At 38.7% G+C, this 23,761-nt stretch overlaps 3 protein-coding genes across 4 annotated transcripts; 2 read left to right on the top strand and 1 right to left on the bottom strand.

Moving 5' to 3' along the window:
• The first annotated feature begins 413 nt into the window (after positions 1-413).
• cfap119 (cilia and flagella associated protein 119) lies at positions 414-2,416 on the top strand. The gene is made up of 9 exons (XM_028476986.1): positions 414-598; positions 747-781; positions 871-936; positions 1,033-1,196; positions 1,390-1,460; positions 1,543-1,659; positions 1,781-1,868; positions 1,964-2,050; positions 2,150-2,416. Exons 1-9 carry the CDS (start codon positions 581-583, stop codon positions 2,302-2,304), a joined length of 801 nt encoding a protein of 266 aa, XP_028332787.1. The 5' UTR covers positions 414-580; the 3' UTR covers positions 2,305-2,416.
• On the bottom strand, positions 2,359-8,599 carry phkg2 (phosphorylase kinase, gamma 2 (testis)). The gene is made up of 10 exons (XM_028476985.1): positions 8,376-8,599; positions 8,031-8,142; positions 6,745-6,920; positions 6,422-6,476; positions 6,252-6,317; positions 5,441-5,604; positions 5,257-5,347; positions 5,025-5,178; positions 3,511-3,636; positions 2,359-3,442 (listed from the first exon to the last, which is right to left on the bottom strand). The coding sequence occupies exons 2-10, from the start codon at positions 8,123-8,125 to the stop codon at positions 3,197-3,199; spliced, it is 1,173 nt and encodes a 390-aa protein (XP_028332786.1). The 5' UTR covers positions 8,126-8,142; positions 8,376-8,599; the 3' UTR covers positions 2,359-3,196.
• A 232-nt stretch (positions 8,600-8,831) lies between these two features.
• rnf40 (ring finger protein 40) lies at positions 8,832-23,362 on the top strand. 2 transcript variants are annotated; one of them, XM_028476625.1, is made up of 20 exons: positions 8,832-8,899; positions 9,340-9,488; positions 9,581-9,748; positions 10,956-11,253; positions 11,353-11,553; positions 11,648-11,769; positions 11,859-12,005; positions 13,307-13,381; positions 13,465-13,584; positions 13,722-13,901; positions 14,022-14,157; positions 14,470-14,591; positions 14,684-14,949; positions 15,064-15,181; positions 16,399-16,548; positions 18,004-18,216; positions 19,070-19,195; positions 20,404-20,544; positions 20,631-20,732; positions 22,097-23,362. In XM_028476625.1, exons 2-20 carry the CDS (start codon positions 9,351-9,353, stop codon positions 22,271-22,273), a joined length of 3,000 nt encoding a protein of 999 aa, XP_028332426.1. In that variant the 5' UTR covers positions 8,832-8,899; positions 9,340-9,350; the 3' UTR covers positions 22,274-23,362. The 2 variants fall into 2 exon arrangements, with proteins under 2 accessions (XP_028332426.1, XP_028332425.1); XM_028476624.1 differs by having other exon boundaries at positions 8,833-8,899; positions 9,328-9,488.
• The last annotated feature ends 399 nt before the right edge of the window (positions 23,363-23,761 follow it).

The following is a 23,761-nucleotide window of genomic DNA, read 5'->3' as shown; positions in this document are numbered from 1 at the left end:
TTAAAATAAAATCAATAGTATGATTCCTATAACAAAAAAAAAAAGTGAGACAAACGTGTTTATTAATGTATAACTTTCATGTAGATCATACAAAATAGTATCGTAAGCCATTTATGCTACATTTAAAAAAAAAAAAAAAAAAAAAAAAAAAAAACATAACATAAACAAAACCATTACCTTGAAAACACTATGTTTGTTGTAGACTACATTAATTCACACACAATAGCGTGAACGGAAAGGGTGGGGGGAAAAAATCAGATACTAAAAGTAAAATAACGCGCGTTTAAGAACTCAAAACATTAAAGATTACAAATGTATTTATAACATCTTACATCACCTTTTTTTTTTTTTTTTGACGCAACCGGAAATAGAATTGTGGTTTGTTGCTAGGATACAAGCGTCGACCGGAAATGATTCGGTGATCCAGAAAGGGAGTTTTCAACTCTAATCTTTGCACACGTTTACATACTAGTTATGACGTCACACTAAGTGCGAGTAGTTCATAGTGCGTCATCTGGCAATTTGCTTTAAAATGTAACCTAGGCTAGTGTTTGTACGGAGCCAAAATCATTTTCATAAGATGGATACTACAATAAAGGTGGGACAAGTAGCAACACTTTGCTAAGCTTTCACTAGTTAAACCTAAAAAAGAAAGAACAAAAAAAAAAAAAAAAAAAAATTAATTGTTTTATTTTTAAAGGAAAAGACTTGAAAGTATCGCCAACTAACTGTGTTCACTTTTGTAGGTCCCGAGGACTGTTAAAGCTAAAGTTATGCTTTGGTAAGAATTGTGTCATTTGATTTTTACATTTTTATTTACCCTGTAATTCTGACTGAAACTCATCCTTTATACACACGGTTTGTTTTCAGGACAGATATCAGCTACCATGATATGGAGGAAATTGAAAACATGTTGTCCACGTGGGATCTAGAGAGGTTTTTGAATACAATTTTTAAAATTCAGTAACAAGCATACAGTATGTAACCTTGGCTTGTTATGCTCAGCTTTGCATACTTTGTGTTGTGTATCAGATGTTTGTGCAGGTTGCTCAAGGTCGACCTCCCAGAACCAAAAAGAGGAGTTTTGCTGGAGCTGTATGTACAGTCTGTGCTTTTCTGCAGAGAGCACAACTTCAGTCGAGAACAAACATCCACCTTCCTGTCCATCATCAAATCTATTCATGATCTTAATGTTGGTTAGTAGAATTACAGTTATTATCATTCGTAGTTTGGAGTTGGAGCTATACATTGATTTCATTATGATGTCTAAAAGGCTTTATTGTTTTAGTTTTTACTACATTGTGGCATCGCTCCATTTTTTTTTTTTTTTTTTTTTTTTTTCAAAAATTGATTACATAAATGTTCATTAAAACGTTTTCTTTCCTGCAGAAACTCCATTCGACAACATCGAGCAGTGTGTGAGTTACTGCAAGGAGCTCCTTCTTTGTCACTCAGTCAGGGTGGGTGTCACCAGTTATAATATAAGCACCCTTTTAATTTCACCCACTATAATGTTGAATCTGTGTGTCTCTGTATTAACAGCGTCCTCCATTTAGTATCAACCTCTTTGGACCTGAAGAAATCAAATGCGTCTTTGAATACATCTACACCAGCTACTTTAAACACTTCAAACTCTATAAATATGTCTTTACTCCAGAGGTAATTTTAAAAAAAAAAAATCACACTATTGCACGCTTGTTAAAAACTGTTACATTCTCTGAATTTAGGTGAATTATAGTGAACGATCAGTCACTTTTTATAAATTTCCTCATTTTAACAGGTGAAACTGGATTTGTCGTTGACATACTCTGAAACGGTAGAAGAAGAACCGCTTCAACCGCACACTACCGTTAATTCATCAGAGCCAGGTAAAATCTTAGAACAATATGTTTTCATTCATATGTAACTTTACTATTTCAAGAGGCCATTTAAATATTTTTCACTATGTGACACGCTTAATCAGATGTGAAAAGTGAGCACGACGGCTCTGTGGATACACAGCAGGAAAACACGGGACAGGAAGAAGAAGAAGAAGAAGCTGCATCATCTGGTATTATTACAAATTAAATATTGCTATGAATGTTTTTTTTTTTTTTATTTCTTTCCTTATTATGTATTTTGTGTAACTGAGAATTTTTGTCACAATAAGATCCCACCTCAGAGGTAAAGGCGCTGATCGAGCAAGCAGTCAGAAAGCAAATTGCGTTTGTGTCTGGAGAACTGGATCAACGAATGAAGGACATGGCCCTTCAGCACAACGGCAGCCCACAGCCTCCACAGCCCAAGAACAACAAAAAACAATGAGTTCTACTGTTGTGGTGTGTCGCTTGATGGTTTTAAAAAGGCGGTCCCACAAAATAAGAGTTTTAAAACAATAAATTTATTGTCAATAAAACTTTTTTCTCTATACAGTACAGCTGATCCCTGCAACTAAATGATGACCATCCTGCACACGAGTAGGAATATGAAGCACAAACTGAAATAGTGAATGTGTCGTGTGTTTTCTAGTCAACCTAATGAGACTATAATCTTCTGCATTCTTGAAACAACCAGTGAACAACATTTCGGACTTCATTTAACAACAGTAAATGTTAATTGGTCTCAAAACACGATCCAGTGTGTTTTCTTTTGTGTGTACTTTCTTTGTTACATTTTTAAATAGGAGTACAGTCACGGCGATCACTACGGTTAGCTTATATAAGTTACCTATGGAGGAATGTGTGCATGCATGACAGCTACAGGAATGCAAACCAAAAACACAAATGGAATAGTTGAGTAATATTTTCACACCTCTGGAATATTTGTATATTTAAAGTTTTATACAAGATGTTAACCTAACTACCTATTAAATAAGTTTGTTTCTCACTTCTTCCACACTGTGCACAGAAAAAGCACCCTGGTCTCTTATAGTATAACAGGTAAAATCCTAAACGTGTCTCAGTTTCATTCAATATAAGATGCAATGCAAACTATTAAACTAGAAAAATAATGTTGAGGCTGTTATCGGCTCAGATCACGACACAGGGGAAATATTAGGTTCTGCATGCAAGACTTTTAAGATTCAGTCATCATGATGCAGCTTTAGGCACATAATGTCCAAATCCCATATTACCTAATTAACATCTTGACAGGCCTAGCATGAACTCAACAGTGCATGCAAACGGGTAAATAAAAATAAGCTGTGGAATAAGTTTGATTATGAGTCAAAGTCCTCCAGGCCCAGCAGCACAATTTTCGCTGTGTTTTGGAAGAGAGCGGCTCGGTTCTGCTGCTCCCCTTTCTTCACCCAGTGCCCGTAGATACGGAAGGCGCAGCCATCGATGAGTTTGCGGACGCCGCGGAGGGAGTAAGGATCTCTGGCCAACACGTCCCGGGTCAGCGGGCGAGCCCTTCGATATCTGCTGTACATCCTTATACAGGCCAGTACGGTCACTATCAGCACCTGCACAAACCAGATAAAGTTACTTTATTTGATGCAACAACATCCCTAAATGATACTTTGTTACTCACCCTGAATGACTTCCTTGGACTAAAGAGTCGCACGTCCTCCTTCTGATACTGTCTGAAAAAAGGATGGCCTAATGCTTGCTCAGCAGTAAGACGGATGGTCGGGTCCGTCACCAACAGCCTGGATATCTGAGTGTTAAAATTAGGATTAAACACACACACATAAACAGACAGAAACAAACACATGCAGACCGTGGTTCCTTTAGCCAGTAGTGTTCGCATCACCTCAGCAATGCTATCAAATGATTTGTGTATAGACCCCTTAATAGCCCACGTCACGAGTGGCGTAGCTGGAGGCAAAAAACAGGAAACACCTCTGGCTAAAGACTGTGTATGGAGGCTAGTAATGTTACAGCTTTAGAATGTCGTCTTGTTGTGTGTTTGGGTGCCAGAATAGGAGGAATAACGTTAGTGGACGTAAATTAATGTGTTATAGGATTCCAGCGGAAACTCGTGCACAGAAAAAGAAAAACAATTGTGGTTTTGCCTCCAGGCTAAGCCCCGCCCAACAAAATACGTGACAATGTTTACAAACAATGAAAGAGTCTATATAGCATAGAGCTCAAAGTCTAAGCAAGAAACACTTTAAAGATTAAAACTTAACATTATTGAAAATAATAATTGTTGCAAGGTGTACTAACACAACTAGAATTTTTGTCTCATACTACGTGTTTCTTCATATAACACTGTATCCTGTAGAGCAGTGGTTCACAACCTTTTTTTGGATCGTGACCCCATTTTGGTCTCAAGAATTTCTGGCGACCCCAAAGACATTTGTTTTTATTCATTTTTGATCATATTTGATTTACTGTATTACAAATACTGAAATAGTGACAAGTTGTGCCAGCTCAGATATTTTTTTCCACTGCATTTTCATTGAACTAGATTCAAGTAAAAGAATAAAATACAGTTGTTTAAGATTGTGTTTTAATTTGAAAAAGATTAATAATTTAAAAATCAGTGATCATTTTTTAAATAATCAATTACTATACATTTCAGACGGCGACCCCATTTAAACTCCAGGCGACCCCACACGTGCCCCCGACCACAAGGTTGAAAAACCCTGCTGTAGAGTGTGCTATTAGTTTATGTAGCGCACCTGAGGGGGAAAAAACTGGGCTGTTTCCTTTGCTTGGACTTAATGTAATCACCTACAGTATTTAGAGCAGGCCTGTGCAAACTTGGTTCCTGGAGGGTTGCAGTTCTGCATGGTTTCAATGTTTCCCTGCATCAACACTCCCACCTGATTGTGAGGACTGTTATCAGTCTTTCTGCATGACGACACTTCAGTCACATTAATGTTAGTAGAAAGAGGGAGATGCAACTTGCAGGAATGCAGTCCGCCAGGAAGGATTTTGGACAGCTCTGTTGCAAATAATTCACTTATAAAAAATAAATCAGCACACTCAATATCATAATGCATCAAAGGATCGTCCCCTGTGCAGAACTCCCATGAAAAAAAAATTAAGATGAGGATCTAAATGTATGCTAAGTGCATTGAGAAACGCTTAGCTCACCAGATCTTTGACTGTGTCAGACCTGTCGTCCCATTCTGGTGAGGTGAACTGATAGCGGCCCTCCATGATCGTCCTCAGCATCAGCATCTGCTTACGATGCCAGAATGGCGGCGAGCCGGCCAGTAAGGTGAAGAGGATGACTCCACAGGCCCAGCTAACAAACACAGGGTCAAAATGGGATAAGAGTGACAAAGTAAGAACATCTGAAAGTGGAAACAACAGAAAAACCTACAGATCGACTTCCTTGCCGTAGCCTGGATGCATCTCATCCATGGAACATTTGAGGATTTCAGGGGCCAGATACCCAGGTGTCCCACAGAGTTCTTGCAACGTCCAATAACAAAACAGACAATTCAATTACTGTCCACAAAAAGGACAACATTGAAAGCATTTAGAGGTGAAATCTATAGTCGTACCTCTAAGCTTCTCTCCAGGTTGTAGCTGCACAGAGAAACCAAAGTCAGACAGTTTGATGTGCCCCTGGTCATCCAGGAGGATGTTCTCAGGTTTTAAATCCCGGTGCACGATGTTGAGGGAGTGGAGGTACTGCACCGCCTCCAGGAGCGCTCGCATTATACACCTGTAGCAAAACAGACCATAGAGTGTAGATCAGCTTTTCCAAGCATCATTCAAAAAACACACACTCTATGTCAGAGATAAGCAACTTTCATAACAGCGGGGGCCACAAAAATGTAATTGTCTGATTCAAGTGGGAGATTATAAACACTGATGTCAACATTTAAGAAAAATTGACCAATCTGAGCATTAATACAGGAGAGAGCAAACGGTTTCTGTGGGTTTTTGTTGTCATTCTGTAAGTTTTACTCTCACTTTGTATGAGTTTGTTGTTGTTTTGGCCATTTTTTGGAGTTACTTTGTCCATTTTTGCTGTCATTTTGTATATATTTGTCATCTTATGTGTTTAGGGGTAATTTGGTGCATGTTTGTTGTCATATTGTGTTTTTGAAGTCAGTCATTTTTGTGTTTTTGGTGGCTGCACAAAATTAGGCCCCCGGGCCACAAGTTGCCCATGTCTGCTCTAGATAAACACAGGTCCTGATCAGACTTTCTGCATTTCACAGCCAATTCAGAGACAGACGATGAATTTACCCAGCTTTTAGTTTTGATTCATAATAACAGCAAAAATTTGCATAAAATTCTTCCAGGCTTGTTTTTTTTTTTTTTTAAAGAAAATAAATAAAAAAACAATAAATGATCAGGCAATACCTGGTTTCCTTCTCGCTTAAAGTGACTTTTTCCGTGAGGTAGTCAAAAAGCTCTCCTCGTCTCATGCTGTCCATGAAAAAAACAACATTTCCACAGGAAGAGTTTAATAAAGAACAACACAATAACGTGTGAGGAAAGGTGCAGAGCTTGTGACTCGTCAGAATACTCACAGGTCAAACACCAAAAATATGAAGGTTGCGGATTCATAGGAATCAATGAGTGTGACTTCAGAGAGGGAAAGAGAAATAAAACAATCAATTCAGTAGGAACAGAGCAATGCATGACTGGTATCGCAAAGGAACTGGAGCTGTTTTTTTGTGGGAATGTAGAAATGCAAACACCTCTGGAAAGGTGACTTTCTAATCTCTAAGCAGACAAAAGACCTCATGTATATAAATGACAAAGAGAACTCCCAACACTGCCATGAAATCCACGTCTCTCCAGTTCCTTTCTCGATACGACTAAACAAAAACCCAGTCACAGAGTTACTCACTGATGGAAGAGTGTCCCTTCACCATGTTCAGCACATGGACCTCTTTCAGTGTGGATGTTTTCACCTCCTCCAGCTGCTGGACCGTCATCTTCTCTGCTGTGATCTCGATGATCTTCACCGCCAGCTCCTGAGCAGTGTGTCTGTGCACGCACCTGCGCACCACACTGCTCACACCCCTGAGAAAATGTCAACATTACATAAGTACCACTAACTTTAGTCACAACCTCTAATGACTGAACTTCATTGGAATTTAGCATGGCCTTCATCTTTCAATCTGACATTTTCTTCAACAAAATAATGTTCATTATAACCTAAAGGGACTCCATTTTAATGTTACAAGTTGTTTTTAAAATTCACAAAAACTAGGAAACCAGTCATTAAATTCAAGAGGACGTACTGTGATTTTCTATATATCTACATTCAACTACCATTCATTTACCTCAGTAATTAATATTACCAGACATACGGTGATCACATCGCTAGAAAAGAATAAATTGTTGTGTCTTAAATATTCAATTCAAAGTTTACCATTACAGTTAATAATACATCTATAAGGCATTTCATCAATGATCTCTGAAGAGCTTCAATGCATACCTCATATTGCCTCTAAAACAGAATATTATACAGTATAAAGTCTTGTTTGCTAGTTTTGCTGTGAGCTAAATTGTTATTTTATTACATTTAACCTATTACATACATACTTTCATGAATAGTCTGATCTTATGTGCAATATTATCCAATATTTCATGCAAAACCTACACTTACCACGTGTAGCTTCACATGCATATTTACTAGTGAGTGTTATCATGTGCAATATATATACATACTGTATATATATATTATTTTATTTTGTGCCAATACCTGCTGCTGCAAAATCTTTTTGTACATTATTTATGATTCACCATACTCATTCACATATAGCTCACTCTTATGTTTATTGTATATTGTTAAAATATTTTTGCTATATATTGTATATAGTTTAAATGGTTTCGTGTATTTGTTTTTTTTTTTTTTTTTGTTGTTGTCGTTTTATCCCTGTAACAAAGAAATTTGCCAATTGTGGCATTAATAAAGTACACAACAGGCCAACTGTCCTGTATATGAATTCTCCAATATATATATATATATATATATATATATATATATATATATATATATATATATATATATATATATATATATATATATATATATATGCTTATCCTGTTTAATGTTAATAGTTCTTCTCTGATTTCTAAACACTTGACTACACACATGATGCTGAGGTTAATCTGATCAACACTCACCTTCCAATCACCTCTTTCGGATCATACTTCTGGTAAAACTCCTTGGCTCCCACCCAGTCAGGTAACTCATCTCCAACAACTATGTCTTTAGTCATGATGGCGGCTTATAAACCTGGAACGACAACATGTCTTTGTTTGGAAAATGTCAGCAGCAGGAACTACATCATAGTCTCCTGATGCGGAAGCGCGTGTGTGTGTGTGTTCTATGCACTGACTCCATGTTTCCTTCTAACTCTGTGTGTCCATGTGTCATCTGTGTAGAGGGAACGTGTTGTTAGGTAACATGTCAGTGCTGCAGCAAGTGCTACAGTAGCAGGTTCACTGACCCGAACAGGAACCGCTCACCATGTATGCGATCGGACGAACACAGGACCAGCCAAAGGTCACCCCAAGGATCCTTTCACCAATGGTTGATCCATAACTGTGTAATTCAACGGATGCAGCCTCTGGATGACCGAAGACAACGTTAGTGTCAAAGCTGAACCTAAACAGTGTTTACATTCTGCTCGCATTCCTCCAAACACACACTCTTCTTCTCTTCCGGGTGATCACTCGCTGAACACAGAAAGGCTGCCCTCTACAGGCTGTATCACGAATAACGGAACTTAGTCTTCATCATAATCTTAGTATTTTGATCTAAATACTATACTACACACATTAAATCTTTAAATATTTCCCAGCTGGTTGTTGTTTTTTTTTTTTAAACAGCCGAAACAATAAAAATTGAACCAAAAACTTAGTTCATACATGGTTGTGTAGTGACCAACTATAGCCTGAGGGGGCGATGATGCTCCGTTTACTGTTTTAATGAACACGAAGAAGAAGCTCCGCCGTTAGTTCCTGCTGATGTTCAATCGCTGCTTTTAAAGGTTTGTCATGTACACACAACTTCTCATATTGTAATACTTTTCACTTCTAAGATTCAGATACACAATGCTTTTATTGGGGTTCGAATAAAAAACGCGCAATGCGTCTCAATTAGCAGTGGAAAACGAGCCATTGAGCTTAGTAGCAGATTTGTCGTTAGCATTAGCACCGCTAGCCTTAGCGAGCCCACGAATAACTATAATATATGAATAAAGCCAAGATTAAAATACTGTATACCTGCATAGGGCTACCATAGAACGAGGTTATCTGTCTGGTAGTATTGGTATGTACTATGAAAAGTGAAGGGTCGTGAGGTTATTTTCTACCAGCGGTGGAGCTAATGATGCTAATACGCGGTTAGCTGTCATCTAATGAATGAGTGTTCTGTCTGCTAAATTAGCGTCATCGTTCATTGTCATCATCACCACAGTCTGTCCTACAGGGGAAGGGAAGATGTCGGGAGCTGGGGGAGGAAAGCGTCCTTTGGGAGGGGACAGCCCTCCCGGACCTCCTGACAAGAAGAGCAAGAAGGAGGAGAAGACCACCACCACTCTCATAGAACCAATACGGATAGCAGGAGTTTCCTCCACGGTCAGTCAAGTATCTGTTGCCTTTTTTAAGTGTTCAATCAAGGTTTGGTGTGTGTTGTGTTTTTTACAAATTGTGCTGTTGACTGTTTGCAGGAGGAAATGGACATGAAGGTAATCCAGTTTAAGAACAAGAAGCTGTGCGAGCGCCTGGAGCAGAGGCAGACCATGGAGGACGAGCTGCGAGAGAAGATAGAGAAGCTGGAGAAAAGACAAGCCACTGATGACACAACGCTGCTCATTGTTAATCGCTACTGGTCACAGGTAATATAACCACCCTTCAGTACAATGAAGTACATGAGTAATGTGATTAATAGACTTCATTATATCAGTTTTCCAACCTGATTGTGTTTCATGATCAGCTATGAAATGATGACCATTCTCTCAATGAAATGAAGCTCCTGTTGGTGAAAGATTGAGCTAAAAAAGGAACCATATTGTGTTGGAAAAAGGACATTTTGTCAAGCTCGAATAATAGGAGAGGACTTTTTCATGTCTAGATGATTGTGGTCAAACATCTTTAAAACAATTGGTTTTGTGGTCTTCAATTGTTTATTTTGGATGAGGAGTTTTTGAATTACCCGTCGGTCACTGCCTATCTTGGATCCATAATAATTAATAGGTAATTAAAAGCAACAAATGATACATTTTGAATACACAAGATTTCTAACCATTAACCATCCATTCAAGCATTTTTAGAATGTGCTTAAATACCAAGCCCATCCAGGGAATATCAGTTGTGTAAAGCTACATAAATCTGAATCGATATATCGATTGGTTAAACAACGATCCAATCAAATTGATGGGAACTCCAACCATCAATAAACATTGTCAATGAATCACAGCACAGATCTATTTTCTTTTTGTTAAAATGATTTTCATTTAGACGTCTAAAACGTTGAAGCAATAAAATTGTTAAAATATCCAAATTTGTTGGTGGTATCTTTTTTCTTTAGGTGAAATGTAACTTATTGTGTTAAATGGGTGTGTGTGTGTATGTATATTGTCTTAAATCAATGGAATTAACCTTAATCAAATCAAAATCGAGTCATAGCACATTTTGTGATGTCTGCAAATATTTTACCGATGTCCAAATGATAAAAATAATTTTGTATCATCACGAAACTTGTAATTTAAACTTTAGGGTAGAAAGTATCTTTGTAAAACCTTGATACCAGATACCTTAGCACATCTTAAGATGGTGAAACAGGAGTCTGTCGGGCCACAATGTTTTCTTTTTTCCAAACCACAAAAGAAAACTTAGACAATATTAAGCAGATATTATTAAAATGTTTGATATACACAAGTGTTTATGTACATTCAAAGTAACTGAAGCACTTTTTTAAATAAAAGGCCAGTTAAAGATACATTAAAGCTTTTGCTGTAAAGCCAATGACTTTCAAAGCTTAGGCTGGTATGGTTTGATTGTTGTTTCAGTGGAGTAACACGTCCTTGTCTTTTTGATTTACAGTTGGAAACAAACGTGCAAGTTTTACGCAAACGTATTGATCCAGAACCCTCAGCAACGTGCGCCCCAGCTCTGCCTTCTGCACGTCTTCCTGATTCTGCACCGGCAGAGGAAGACAATGTAATTCTGGCTTCACCTACAGCTGTTGTGCCTCCCCCTCCTCTGCCAGAGGGACAGACTGAAAGTGAGCAGTTGGACCAGCAGTACAACGAATGTCAGGTGGATGAGCCGCAACCTCCTCCACCTACTGGGTCAGAGGAGATGGTGACACCCACAGAACCACTTCCCGATACAAAAACAGGTCACTATTTGATCAGCTCTGCTTTATTTCCTGAAAGCTTTCATACAGAACCTCATGAAGTTTTATTCTGCTCTGTTGTCCATCCCAAAACACATGTAGATGTGAAGCTACCTCCTCCTCCGCTGAGTGAAAACGCAAAGGGTTTCTTGGCCGTCCTTGAGCAGAGCAGTGAGGAGGAACTCACTCTACACCTCCAGCACCGCATGCAGTTTAGTAAGGATGCCATTTCCTGCTTGGTGTGCGTTTTCGACCGCCTGCACAGTCGCATCAATGACATGTGCAAGGTCGCCCAGGCAGCAGGTAACCCTGATTCTATAGCTCACAGTCTATTATCTGAATATGGTAAAATAGGCAGAGTTGTACAGTTTAGAGATGGTGTATTTTCCATTGGCAGCTTGTGAGGACAATAGCCAGTCCACTGTCATCAGTGAGAACCGAACTTTGCTGGAGGAGAACAGTCGACTGCGAGACCTGGCCACCAACCTACAAGGTCGACACCACAAAATGTCCATGGAGGTACAGTTTCCTCATGAGTGTCAGCTCGATTTCTGACTTTGAATGTCTTGAGACAGACTTTATCAGTGTCATGTTTTGCTTTCTAACAGTACAATGAGTTGGTGGACAAGGTGACCAGCTCAGAGACCAAAGTGTCTGAAATGGAGACGACTGTAGAGGACCTGCAGTGGGACATTGAGAAACTTCGCAACAGGGAACAAAAGCTCAACAAGCACCTAGCTGAAGCCATGGAGCAGGTGAGTTTGTCTGTTCACACACTTTGGATTTTATCATTATAGTTGAGATATTCACCAGCAGTGTGAATCTAAAAATAGAAACTCAAAATTGAGGTGTTGTGCAATCAATAAATCATCAAACTCTACATTGTTTGAATGTCACCAAACGCATCTAAAATACACCTTTCTGAGGTTTGATTAATAATGTGTGGGTGTCACATTAATATGTGCTGGATGTCTTAAATGCCGAGTGCACCTGCTGAGTACTTGTTTGTTCAGTAAGGTAAGATGGACGACAGCAGATGATTTTCTTGCTTGCTGCAAATTCCAGATGTTTTGCTGGTTCCACAATTTGTTAATGCCCGACAATAATTAGCTTATGCGAACCTTGTGTTCCAAACATTTTTTCCATTACCTTTCCCAAACCATATCTGGGATTAATTATACAGACTCAGCATGATAAGATCCATTAGTTAATATGAGTGGTCCTTACTAGGGTTGAGTTCGAAACCAGTACCAATATGGCACTGGTTCCGACGTAAACAGAATTTCCTTTTAGGAAACACCGTTGCCATTCAACTTGTGACAACAACATATGAGATATGTCTGTACTTCAACTCAGTGTCTGCTGACTTTCTGTTTAATGTTAAGCTCATAACAAGTTGTTTGTAAACAAAATGTTGAACCTAAGCTTAAACAGATTTAGAAGGCACAGTTTTGCATTTACGCAGGAACGTAACAGATTGGCTAGCTCAGGGGTTTACTGCAACCTGTGGCTCAAGAGCCACATGTGGCTCTTTGACTCTTTGCAATGGCTCCCTATAGCTTTAAAAAAAAAGAAATTGAAATTGTTTTGTTTTTTTTCAAAGGCCATTAATGATTATTGACAAATAAAATTATGATAACGATGTTAATCTCCAGTATTATATAGTTTAATACAATATTGTTTTATTTTATATTATTTAAATGTTTTTGTTGGTTTATTATTTCCATATGTTTCTTGTATATATATTATTGAAGGTAATATTGTGTTCAATTAAGTGCTGAAAATAAAAGGGTATTGTATTTTGACAATGTGTATGCGATTTCATTTTTTTTAAAGTACGAGTTTAAACTCCGTTTAAGCACCGGAACTGTTTAAAAAATACAGAGTAGGCACCGGTATCAGATAAAACCTAACCGATACCCAACCCTAGTCTTAACTTGTAACTGAATGATTATTCAGATTAATCTTTATTTCATCAATCATTATATAGGAAATTCAACAGGATTTACTTTATTTCCAATGTTAATCATTTCTGTGTGATGTTTCATATTATTAGCTTAAGTCCGGATACAGCAGCACAGGAAGCTCAGGTGGACTCGCTGGTGGCCAGATTACACTAAACATTCAAAAGGTAATAAGAAACTTATGAGTGATATTCAAAATAAAATACTTACATTTTTCTATTTATAAAATATATCTTGGCTATCCTCCCAGTTTGAGAGTCTCAATGCAGAGTTAGAGCACAACCAGGAGTTGGCAAACAGCCGCATGGCAGAGCTGGAGAAACTGCAGGTGGAGCTTCAGGAGGCTGTGCGGGAGAGCGAAAAGCTGAAGGTAAGAAATGCTCATTTGCATGATGAGATTAAAGTTTCTCGCCAAGTTCCTTTGAAACATTCAATGATTAATGAAGTTGTACAGACCGCCTTGTTAGACGTTTACTACCCCTTAAATATACATCTGGATTTTTTCAGATGGATTTGCGTAACATTCCAGAGGAGGTTGTGAAGGAGACGTTGGAGTACAAATGTCTGCAGTCTCAGTTCTCCTTGCTGTATAATGAGTCTCTCGGTGTTAAAACGCAGCTCGATGAAGCTCGAGCTCTGCTGCTTACCACAAAAAATGCTCATCTACGGCAGATCGAGCACATGGAGGTGACAGAGCTTTATTTTTATTTAGTCATTAATATTCTCTACTGCAATTCTACTCGTTTATTATCTTGTCATAGTGAGTGCTTGGCAACTGAGTCTTTGCATTTTTCATTAATCATTCAGAGTGATGAGCTGTCACTTCAGAAAAAGCTGCGGACGGAGGTCATCCAGCTTGAAGACACTCTGGCACAGGTGCGCAAAGAGTATGAAATGCTGCGCATCGAGTTTGAACAGAACCTGGCAGCCAACGAGCAAGCAGGTACCTTCTTTAAAGAACTAACATTTGTTTGGGAGAGTTCTCACAGGCCCAGTAAAACTGTAGTTATAACATCTTAATGCTCTAGTTGTGAAAGTAATTAAATATATTTTAACTGATCAAAAGGAGCAATGGCTTCATTTGTGGTTTAAAAAAAAAAAAAAAAATCCTACATGAATCTTTATTTTGTCATTGTGCTTTATGTGATTTAGTCTGTCAGTTACAGTATCAATTTAAAGAATCAACCATCAAGCCTCTTAATGATTTGTTTTTTTAATTCTGGGTGTCATTCTTTGCCATTTTTTTTTTTTTTAGGGCCGATCAACAGAGAGATGAGACATTTAATCAGCAGTCTTCAAAACCACAATCTACAACTTAAAGGGGATGTACAGCGCTACAAGAGAAAGTTGCGTGAGACACAGATTGAGATAAACAAGGTGAGGAATGTTTTTCCTTAGTAAATAAAGTAATTTGTAAGAAAAAAAGATGAGTTCCATGTTAAAGATGGTTTTGTTGGAATTTTTGACAGTTACGTTGTCAGAGTGGCGATACAGGTGCCCTGATTGTAGAGGAGTCTACGAGTGACAGCATTGACATCAAAAAAGAGGAAGAGGAAGATCAGGAGGAAGAGGAGGAAAGACGAAAGGAACTGGAGCGACAGCGAGCTCGTGAAAGAGAGCGGGAGAGGGAGGCTGAGAGGGAACGAGAACGGGAGCGTGAGAGAGAACGGCAGCGCAGCGATGAGCTCAAGAGGAAGGACTCAGATACACTGAAGATGCTTCGAGTAGAACTCAAGTAAGTACTTTGTAATGCCCAAAATGATCATTTATTTATACATATGATCACTTCACCGATAGAAATGATGTGATTGCTCATTTTAATGCCCGTTTATGAAATCTGAATCCTTAGAAAAGCTCAGGAGTCACAAAAGGAGATGAAGCTGCTCCTCGACATGTACAAGTCGGCACCAAAGGAGCAAAGAGACAAAGTGCAGCTCATGGCAGCTGAGCGCAAATCCAAAGCTGAGGTTTGTTCACATTATTATTTCCCACGTTCAGGATTGACTTGTACGAACAATCAGAACGGTGTAACGTACAATCACAGACTACAAATCCCACAATCCTCTGGCCATATCGCACCAACCAGTCGTTCTCGGTAATAACGCAGCGCGAGTCATGGAAGACATGACAGACCAACTGACATTATTTGTGTGTAGTTCACAAAGGAACTGCCTTTTTTGTTTGAGTCTGTAAATAAATAATACTTTATAATACTGTGTTTCCAAATATTTTACTTTAGCAGCACATGTCGTTAGCCTAATAGCATAATTGCAAAGTAATTTTTTAGCCAAATTGTGATATCTAACTTCACTACCACTGCAACATCACCCTGTCTTATTGACTGTTTTCAGCCTATCAGAATGCTTGATAGAGACCAAAATTACTATCTGCCTTGAAGCGCTTGTGCTAGCTAACACTAGCAAAATCTTACCGTGAGTCTCATTTCCAGTCAAAACAGTAAATTTCTCACTTGTTTCAAGGTACGTTTTTAAGTGAATATTAGTTTTTCCCTTGTCAAAAATGTTAGCATACAGCCACTGCCTTCCTGGTTAACCTCCCATACAATAAAATCAGACTTTTTATTTTAGCATAATGTTATAAACAAGGCATACACATCTTTGACTCTGATTCCTCTTTTTAATTTTCCAATTTATTATGCAACAATTCCCATTAATGTTGAAAAAAAATCATTAGTCTAGTTAACAATTTAACAGGTAATGCACTCCCTTCTTAAATTTCAGTATTAAAATGGAAATTTAAAGTTGTTGGATTTTGTTTGGGTTAGGAGGAGTCAATGGTTAAACGCACGTCATCAAAGTTCAGAAACGAGCCTGGAGCTCCATGGCTTCTCCACATGTGATTGGAGTTCTCTACACATCTGTTGCCGCTTGGTCTCTCCCAACTGCAGAGATGCTGATAACAGCAACCAAAACATGTTGAAGTCAGTGCATGCTCAGACCTTGAGACGGTGTTATCGGCTCCTGGAGCCGTCCTGTGCTCAGGGCAGCCTGACCAAACCAGGGACCAGCACTGGGAGCACAGGACACAGTTCAAAGCTGAAAACATGGAAGGAGTTGTTCTGGAGTTATTTATTTGAGTCTTCCACAAACCTCTCCCTCCTTAAGGGCCAAACACAAAGCTGTCAGTCAGGCCTAATGCCCATCCTATGTTTTTTGTTGTCCAGGTTGACGAGTTGAGGGTACGTGTGCGAGAACTAGAGGAGAGAGAAAGAAAAGAGAGCAAGAAGCTGGCAGATGAAGACGCGCTCAGGAAGATAAGAGTGGCAGAAGAAACCATTGAGCATCTGCAGAAGAAACTGGCTGCCACTAAGCAGGTATGTGTGTGTGTGTTTGTGCATTAATCTGCAAATACATATGCATTTGAGTATTTTGCTTTTTAAAATGTACATCTGTATTTAGATTAAATTGAAAGGCTTGCATTTTTGTCTGAAAAGTAAAAAAGCTTAGTTTTTGTTTTTCTTTAAAACATTGCGCATATTTGTACTGTTCATATTGAATCAATGTTAAAGCTACATGTGAACACATGTTGAGTTCTCAGTGTAGCTGTCTTTAAGAAAATAAAAATATCCCTCCTGTCTTTACCTGCCTTTAGATGGAAAGTCTGGGAGGTGATAAGAAGAGATAATACTGACAGCTTGAGCAAAGCAGTGATAAATCACAATGGGAGAACAATCACTGTGCTTTAGTCAGTGTGATAAAACCTGACGTCTGAGCTCAGTTTCTCATTTGCACCTAATAGTAAAAAGCAAAAAACACTGGTTTCATTAGTGAGGCAAAAATATTTGAGGATGCTGGAGACGTGGGGTGGTTAGATTAAAGAATCTTATCTGCAAGAGGTCACATCTGGGCCAAATGATGTCACCGCTGCTTTATAAGTTGAGCAAATGCGCTCATTAGATCATGAAATTCTTTAGCCATGTCAGCGTGGGATTAGCTCATTTGACCTTGGTGCTATCACTCAGGGGGTGTGTAAGTGAGTCTGGTTTGAATCCCAGTTAACCCTGTACTCAGGGAAGTCACAAGTGATATGTTTTCTTTTAGAAGCGAGTAGAAGGTACATCGCTGTGGACTAATCTTATGTTCATCTATCCATATGTGTATTGCACAATAATATTGGGTCCTAAACTTCTAAAGTCTGTTTTTATTTTAATGTGGTGAATTGGAGCAATGTGGCTAAGGCGCTAACTGTTGGGCTTCCACTAATGTCTTCTTTTTAAAGGGTTTGTTCTGAGCACTGATGACTAGAAAAGTAAACTCCCCGCTCTCATGTCTTTGACGCTCAGCCCTGCTCACAGAAAGTGTTTGGTGGCAAATGTATACTGTGTTTTTAATGAAAGGATTAACAAAACACTGGAAATTGTAGAAATCTTGTAAAAATGTCTTTAATAAGTAACTTTTTCACAAAGTTTGAAATGATCACATTGTCATTTTAAAGAGGATTTAACTTTTATTCTGCTTTAAAGAGGAATTATAGCTCCCATGTAAACGTGGCCAATGTTCATGAAAACTGAGGGTCTTGTATTTTTCTTGTTTTTAAAAGAATAAATTTAGATTACATGTTGGTAATTCTTTTTGGACGTGCAAGGAAAATAAAGGGTATGTGTTATTAATTTCTGGGAAATTCTCTGGTGTTTGTACACATGGTTTTGCTTTAGCTAGTACTACAGAGAGAAATGTTGAAATCATGGCCTCACTAACATTTAAGCCTGAGCCCACAAGTATCACTACCAAATGTCCTTGTTTTCATTGACTGTTTTGTGTTTCTTTAGGAGGAAGAAGCCCTGCTGAGTGAGATGGACGTCACAGGCCAGGCCTTTGAAGACATGCAGGAGCAGAACAGCCGACTGATGCAGCAGCTCCGGGAGAAGGACGACGCCAACTTCAAGCTGATGAGCGAGAGGATCAAATCCAACCAGATCTATAAACTGCTGAAGGAGGAAAAGGAAGAGCTGGCAGACCAGGTTCTTACCTTTAAAACGCAGGTGAGCTTCAACAGAAACACAGCAGCACTTGGTTAATAATCTAGTCCATTGGTTCCCAAACTTTTTTGGATCAAGACCCCCTCATTGTCTGACTACATTATTTAACTCAGACTTCTGTGAAAAAACAACTGTAGAGCACAATGAAGGAATGATTGTCCTGTCTCATACTGTCCTGTTAAGTTCAGTGTTTAAGAAGTGCAGTCCACATGTTTCATGAAATGTGAAGTTAGTTAGATATGTTGAGGTGCTAAAGCCACAGATTGGTTTGCTTTATTGTTGTAATCTGTGCTTTAAAATGTATATTTTATATTTATTTAAAGTTTAAATAAATCTGAAATTGTTTATTATGAAACAGATTGATTTATTGCTTGTGTTCATTGAAAAATACATAACAAGAGGCCCTTGAAAAAATAATTGCATATTAAATTGCAATCACAATATTAAGGAAAAAAAATTGCCATTAGATTATTTTCCAAATTCGTTCACCCCTATTTCATAGTGATCTTGTGTATTTTTCTCTCATTTAGTGCATCTTTGTTGTCGTTTAATGTGTTGCTATTAATAGTAAGTATTTTTTTTGGTGTAAATTTGTTTTTTGTATTATTATTCAGTGTATTTTTCTCTTTTTTTGTCTGTTTTTGTTGTCATTTTGTGAGTTGCTGATAATATTTGGTATGATTATCATTTTTAACTAAAAATAAACATTATAAAATCCAATATTTTTTATGCTTTCCTTCCATTTGTTCATTTTTCTCATTCCCTCAAGTACCCCCTGTAGTGCCATCGCGTACCCCCATTTGAGAAACCCTGGTCTAGTGCATTGAGGCTTGAGTTAATGTGTGTTGTGTTCCAGGTGGATGCCCAGCTGCTAGTGGTGCAGAAGCTGGAGGAGAAAGAGGGAGTCCTACAGAGCACACTGGCTGCTCTGGAGAAAGAGTTAGCTGTGAGAACACAAGCACTAGAGCTTAACAAGAGGAAGGTAAGGATTTATAGGCTGCTCTGTGTCGTCTTTCATGTTTATGTTCGGCATGACATGTCGTCACATATTAAGATACTAGTTAGAGAAACCTAACCTGAGCAGTCCAGATGTGTCTGTGTAAAAAGGTGGTGCCTGCTGGGAAATGAAGCCTTTGAAGTAAAGCTTTGTATTGGCCTCCTGCAGGTCATACTTATGTGTGTGTTAGGGTTTATGTGCTAACAGTAGAACATGATAATGCCTTGCACGTGCTGTTATTAACAATTGTTTTGTTAATGGTTGATGTTTAGTTCTTCACAAAATTAAAGTTCTATAAGTACAAGAGACAAAAGTGATATAAGTTTTTAAATTAGGTGTAAGAAAAATAAAAAGCCCATGATGTCTGTAAATAACTATTACATATTTCAACCTGTCACACTGTGTTGCACCACAAGGTGGTGTCATGAACGTGTCACAGTAAATAGTCTATATATCAAAGCTGTGAATGTTATTACATTACTTTTTTCCGCATTTTTCCGCATTATTTTGTTTCTCGGTTTTTCAAATGTTCTTTTATAAGATCTCTATTGAAAAATTCAACAACACACGACTGGGGTACCTTATCAAACCCCTTTAACAATTTGCATTTCCATGTAAATGCAAGCAATGTACTACATTGATGTACATGAATGCTTGCTTGCCACTCTGTCACGTGTGTGCAAATCTTTAACTTTTTAATGTAGTTACAATATGCATCAGTGATGCAGAGATCCCACGGATTCTGAACAATTCTGCAATAAAAATAAAAACAAAACAACACACAGTTGATTCAGTGGATCATACTGCCATGTATTTTGCATCTACGGTATGTTTAAAATGTTGGTCAAACCAGCCCTCATTTGTAGGTAATTCAAAATAAATTCTAGGGCAACAAAAAGAAAGTGTAGTAAAATACATTGGAATGCTGTTGCTTATCCATTTTACTGCCTTTCTAATTACTTAGATTAAACCTTAAACAGGCTTTTGATAGAAAAAAAAAACCTTTCCAGAAAATAAAGTTTATTTTAGGTGTTGTTTTAGCTGTGTGTAAAGAATAAATGGGATTAGTAGAAGCTCAAGCTTTGGAGTCCTAACATGGTTTCGCTCGTCTTAATGCACTTCCAGCACATTACAGCTCAGGAACTGAGCAATTAGTCTTTTATTGAGTGTACCCGTTTCCTTCCTCTCTGCAGGCAGTGGAGGCAGCACAGCTGGCAGAGGACCTGAAGGTGCAGCTGGACCATACACAGGCCAAACTGAAGGAGATCCAGGTCTCTGTGGCTGAGAACCGAACAGCCCGGGAGAGAGAGAGCACTAACCTGAAACGAGGACTGGTACGCTGCATCCATGCCTAAGAGAGACCATTCCCCGTTACAACACACTGCAGCGCTTTCATACATCTGCTGGAATTGTCTTCCAGGAGGAGCTGTCCAGGCTGAGACGGAAGCTGGAGAAACAGAAGAAGGTGGAGGTGTACTCAGATGCAGATGAGATCCTGCAGGAGGAGATCAATCAGTATAAGGTGAAAAAGAGAGGGAGGGGTTTTTTTGGGCTGAGGGAATTGTGACTTTTTTGACCTTTTGGTGTCGAGAGATTTCAAAGAACATGAAGAATAGAACAGCCTTAATTAGGGTTGGGGTGAATTACATTTTTCAATTACAATTACATCTTCAATTATCCATGATCAAATATGATCACGATTACCAGCATTTTTCACATTACAATTAAAATTATTATTTTCCCCCTGACACTCAGTTACATTCTCAATTACTGAAGTTAAAATTTAATTATTCATAATAACCTGAGCATCTAATAAATAACTCCATAGAAGTCAACTTTCCTTTTGTGCTTTCTGTTTGCGTCTTTTATCACTTTTATAACCATGTCTTAAACCATCTGTAAAATACACTAAAAAATATTACCTATCATCTAATTTGTTTTTCATCTCTTGGTTACCTTATTAGGCTTCCTAACTAATGAAAATATTGCTATTAATATTTTTAGTGTGGGTGTCTGAGCCTTTTTTTTGTCTGTATACCCCTCAATTTAATGTTAGAACTAACAGCTAGTGGTAAAATGTTATTGATTTTGTAAGGCCTAGAACTGTAACATGGTTCCACAGGTTTGTGTTTAATTACAATTAAACTTAAAGGTAGGGTAGGTAATTTTCTCCAGATGCACTTTTTAAGTTTCTGGTTTAATCTTTCTTTATGTCCTGAAAGAAATTGAGATCTTATGTGTGAACGAAGAAAATCTGTCATCTGTAGCAGCTGTAAACCTGTAAAAACTTCGACCAATGAAAAAAGACTGGTTAAAAAAAAATCGAACAATCATGTCTCCCTGTTTGTTCTCGACCCCTCGCGTGCACAAGCTCACATTCAAATATATGAAAAGTTTAGAGTTTACTTAACGCTGAATGAGACATGAGACGAGAAAAGTTTTTACACAATACAAGCGATGAACTTAGGTCCACTATTGCATGTGAGGGGCGTGCCTTTAGAGGATGCACAGAGGGAAGGGGGGAGGGTAAAGGCGGAGCCCTTGGACGATGCTACATTCAAAATTATGCAAGCTTTAAAAGATGACCTACCCTACCTTTAAATTTTATTACAAAGTCAATTATCTGAACTGAATTATAATTAAATTATGATTCCAACAACAGGTTTTGTTTTTGTCACTTACAGTTACAAATATAACTACGCTATAACACATTCACAATTATAATTGACCCCAACCCTGCATAATGTACACTTGTGTATTATGTCATCAGGCCTTATCCGCAGCTTTATTGTCTGGGAATGGTAGGTTATCATTTATCAGCCTGGACTGACGATTGTTCTCCTGAGGATAAATCAATGATCATCACACGTCTCTGTCTCTCCTCAGGCCAAGCTGCGTTGCCCCTGTTGCAACATGCGAGACAAAGAGACAGTGCTCACCAAGTGTTTCCACGTTTTCTGCTACGAATGTCTTAAGATGCGTTACGACACCCGACAGAGAAAGTGCCCCAAGTGCAACTGTGTTTTCGGAGCTAACGACTTCCACCGCATCTACATCACTTAAGTCCCTGAGCCAGAGTGGAGCCAGGAGCAGAGAGAACCAAAGGAGATGGATGGAAGCTGAGGATTTACTCAGAGAGAGACAGTCCCTGGGGGGGTGTTGCATGATCCTCATTTGAGGCGTTTTGTTAGGACTCCTTTTACTGCATCATTGCCATTTGGTGATTAACTCGGTGACCAAACTCATAGTGACACGGACTGAGGGTGTTGTGCTGTAGTAATAAACACAGTTGTTTGTGCACACAGTGATATTTTTACCCTATGAATTGCTGCACTGTTTTCTTGTCGTTTCTGTTCCTGCTAGTTTCAAGAGTCCAAGAGACTGGGCCCGTTTTTAAAGATTTTGTATTTTTTTTTGTGTTTCTTTTGTAACATCTGACGTGGGATCGGACTGCTCACCTCGGAGTGTTTGTTTTAACTGTTTTGTCCTGCTGGTTTTGCTAATCCCATGAAACACATTGAAACTGGATTTTAAAAGAAACCATCCCTTGCAGATTGGAGCGCTAAACATGTTTCTAATATATAAGTACAACAGCCAGAGTTGTCTTCTGTCTTTGGTTCAGCTTTAGCATTAACAATGCCTGAGAGACATTAGCTCGTTTGGCACCGGCTCAGCACATACAGGAGAGTTTGGATCACCTTGGGCAAGGTCCTGTGTGTGTGTGTTCATCCTGTTGCCATGGTTCCTGCTGGAGAGTTTGACACAACATCTGCAGCTTATAGTGCCTCATTACTGATGAAATCACTCCAGTGGAAACTCAGCTCATATGGGTGTCCTTAGTGGGGCGAACTGCTCCAGGTCTTCTCCGACTGCTTTTGTAAAAGTTTCGCCGTGACAGCAGAGTAGAAAAACATCTGTGCAACAACATGCTTGTAACCTAATCGAGCCAATGAAACATCTTTTTTCCCCTCTGATGTGATGATGTGAACTATTCACTGGGAGGTGGGTTCGCGGCTGTTTGACGTTAGCTCTTGTGGGAAAGGCAGTTCACACCAGAGTAGAGCGTACATAAAAAGTTCCAGGCTGCAGCAAAAAAAAAAAAAAAAAGGAAAAGAGCATGTGAAGAGGGAAAAACGCACACTTTTGGGAACAGTTATCTAATCATGGAAGAAGTGATTTGAAAGGCATTAAAAATGTGTGGGTAGTGGCTGTGATTTTCTAAACGTTTGTAAATAAAGGGATAGTTTTCACTTTGCTGTTTGTTTCTGTGCCTCAAAAAGCACAGACGCTGTAGTGACTGTTGCTCCACATGAATGTATGAGACAATGCTTTGACAGGGGCCAGCCTGATAGCGCTCCACCAAGCGTCCGCTGCTTCTTTGTTATTGCATATTTGTGCTGCAGCGGCAAAGGACTCCACCCAACCCCAGACATTAAAAACACCACCCAGCGTTTGGGACCATTAAATGTCAAGTTTCCAAGAGCAGATACTAACTCAGTTAAACTCTTCCTTATCGACCAAAGTTTTTTTGAGTTAATACTGTAAAATTCT

The sequence above is a fragment of the Gouania willdenowi genome, chromosome 19, assembly GCF_900634775.1.
Source record: "Gouania willdenowi chromosome 19, fGouWil2.1, whole genome shotgun sequence".
Taxonomy (NCBI): Eukaryota; Metazoa; Chordata; class Actinopteri; order Blenniiformes; family Gobiesocidae; genus Gouania; species Gouania willdenowi.
This window is presented reverse-complemented; position numbering and strand designations above follow the sequence as displayed.

Excerpts from the sequence above, each read along its gene's own strand:
- cfap119 (XM_028476986.1), top strand. Across the intron at positions 1,461-1,542 it reads TTCTTTGTCACTCAGTCAGG|CGTCCTCCATTTAGTATCAA; the intron begins GTGGGTGTCACC and ends CTGTATTAACAG. Across the intron at positions 1,660-1,780 it reads AATATGTCTTTACTCCAGAG|GTGAAACTGGATTTGTCGTT; the intron begins GTAATTTTAAAA and ends TCATTTTAACAG.
- phkg2 (XM_028476985.1), bottom strand. The coding sequence starts at position 8,125 with ATGACTAAAGACATAGTTGTTGGAGATGAGTTACCTGACTGGGTGGGA. Across the intron at positions 5,605-6,251 it reads TTAAGCGAGAAGGAAACCAG|GTGTATAATGCGAGCGCTCC; the intron begins GTATTGCCTGAT and ends GTTTTGCTACAG. Across the intron at positions 3,443-3,510 it reads GTCCAAGGAAGTCATTCAGG|GTGCTGATAGTGACCGTACT; the intron begins GTGAGTAACAAA and ends TGGTTTGTGCAG.
- rnf40 (XM_028476625.1), top strand. The coding sequence starts at position 9,351 with ATGTCGGGAGCTGGGGGAGGAAAGCGTCCTTTGGGAGGGGACAGCCCT. Across the intron at positions 15,182-16,398 it reads AGCGCAAATCCAAAGCTGAG|GTTGACGAGTTGAGGGTACG; the intron begins GTTTGTTCACAT and ends TTTGTTGTCCAG. Across the intron at positions 19,196-20,403 it reads TAGAGCTTAACAAGAGGAAG|GCAGTGGAGGCAGCACAGCT; the intron begins GTAAGGATTTAT and ends TCCTCTCTGCAG.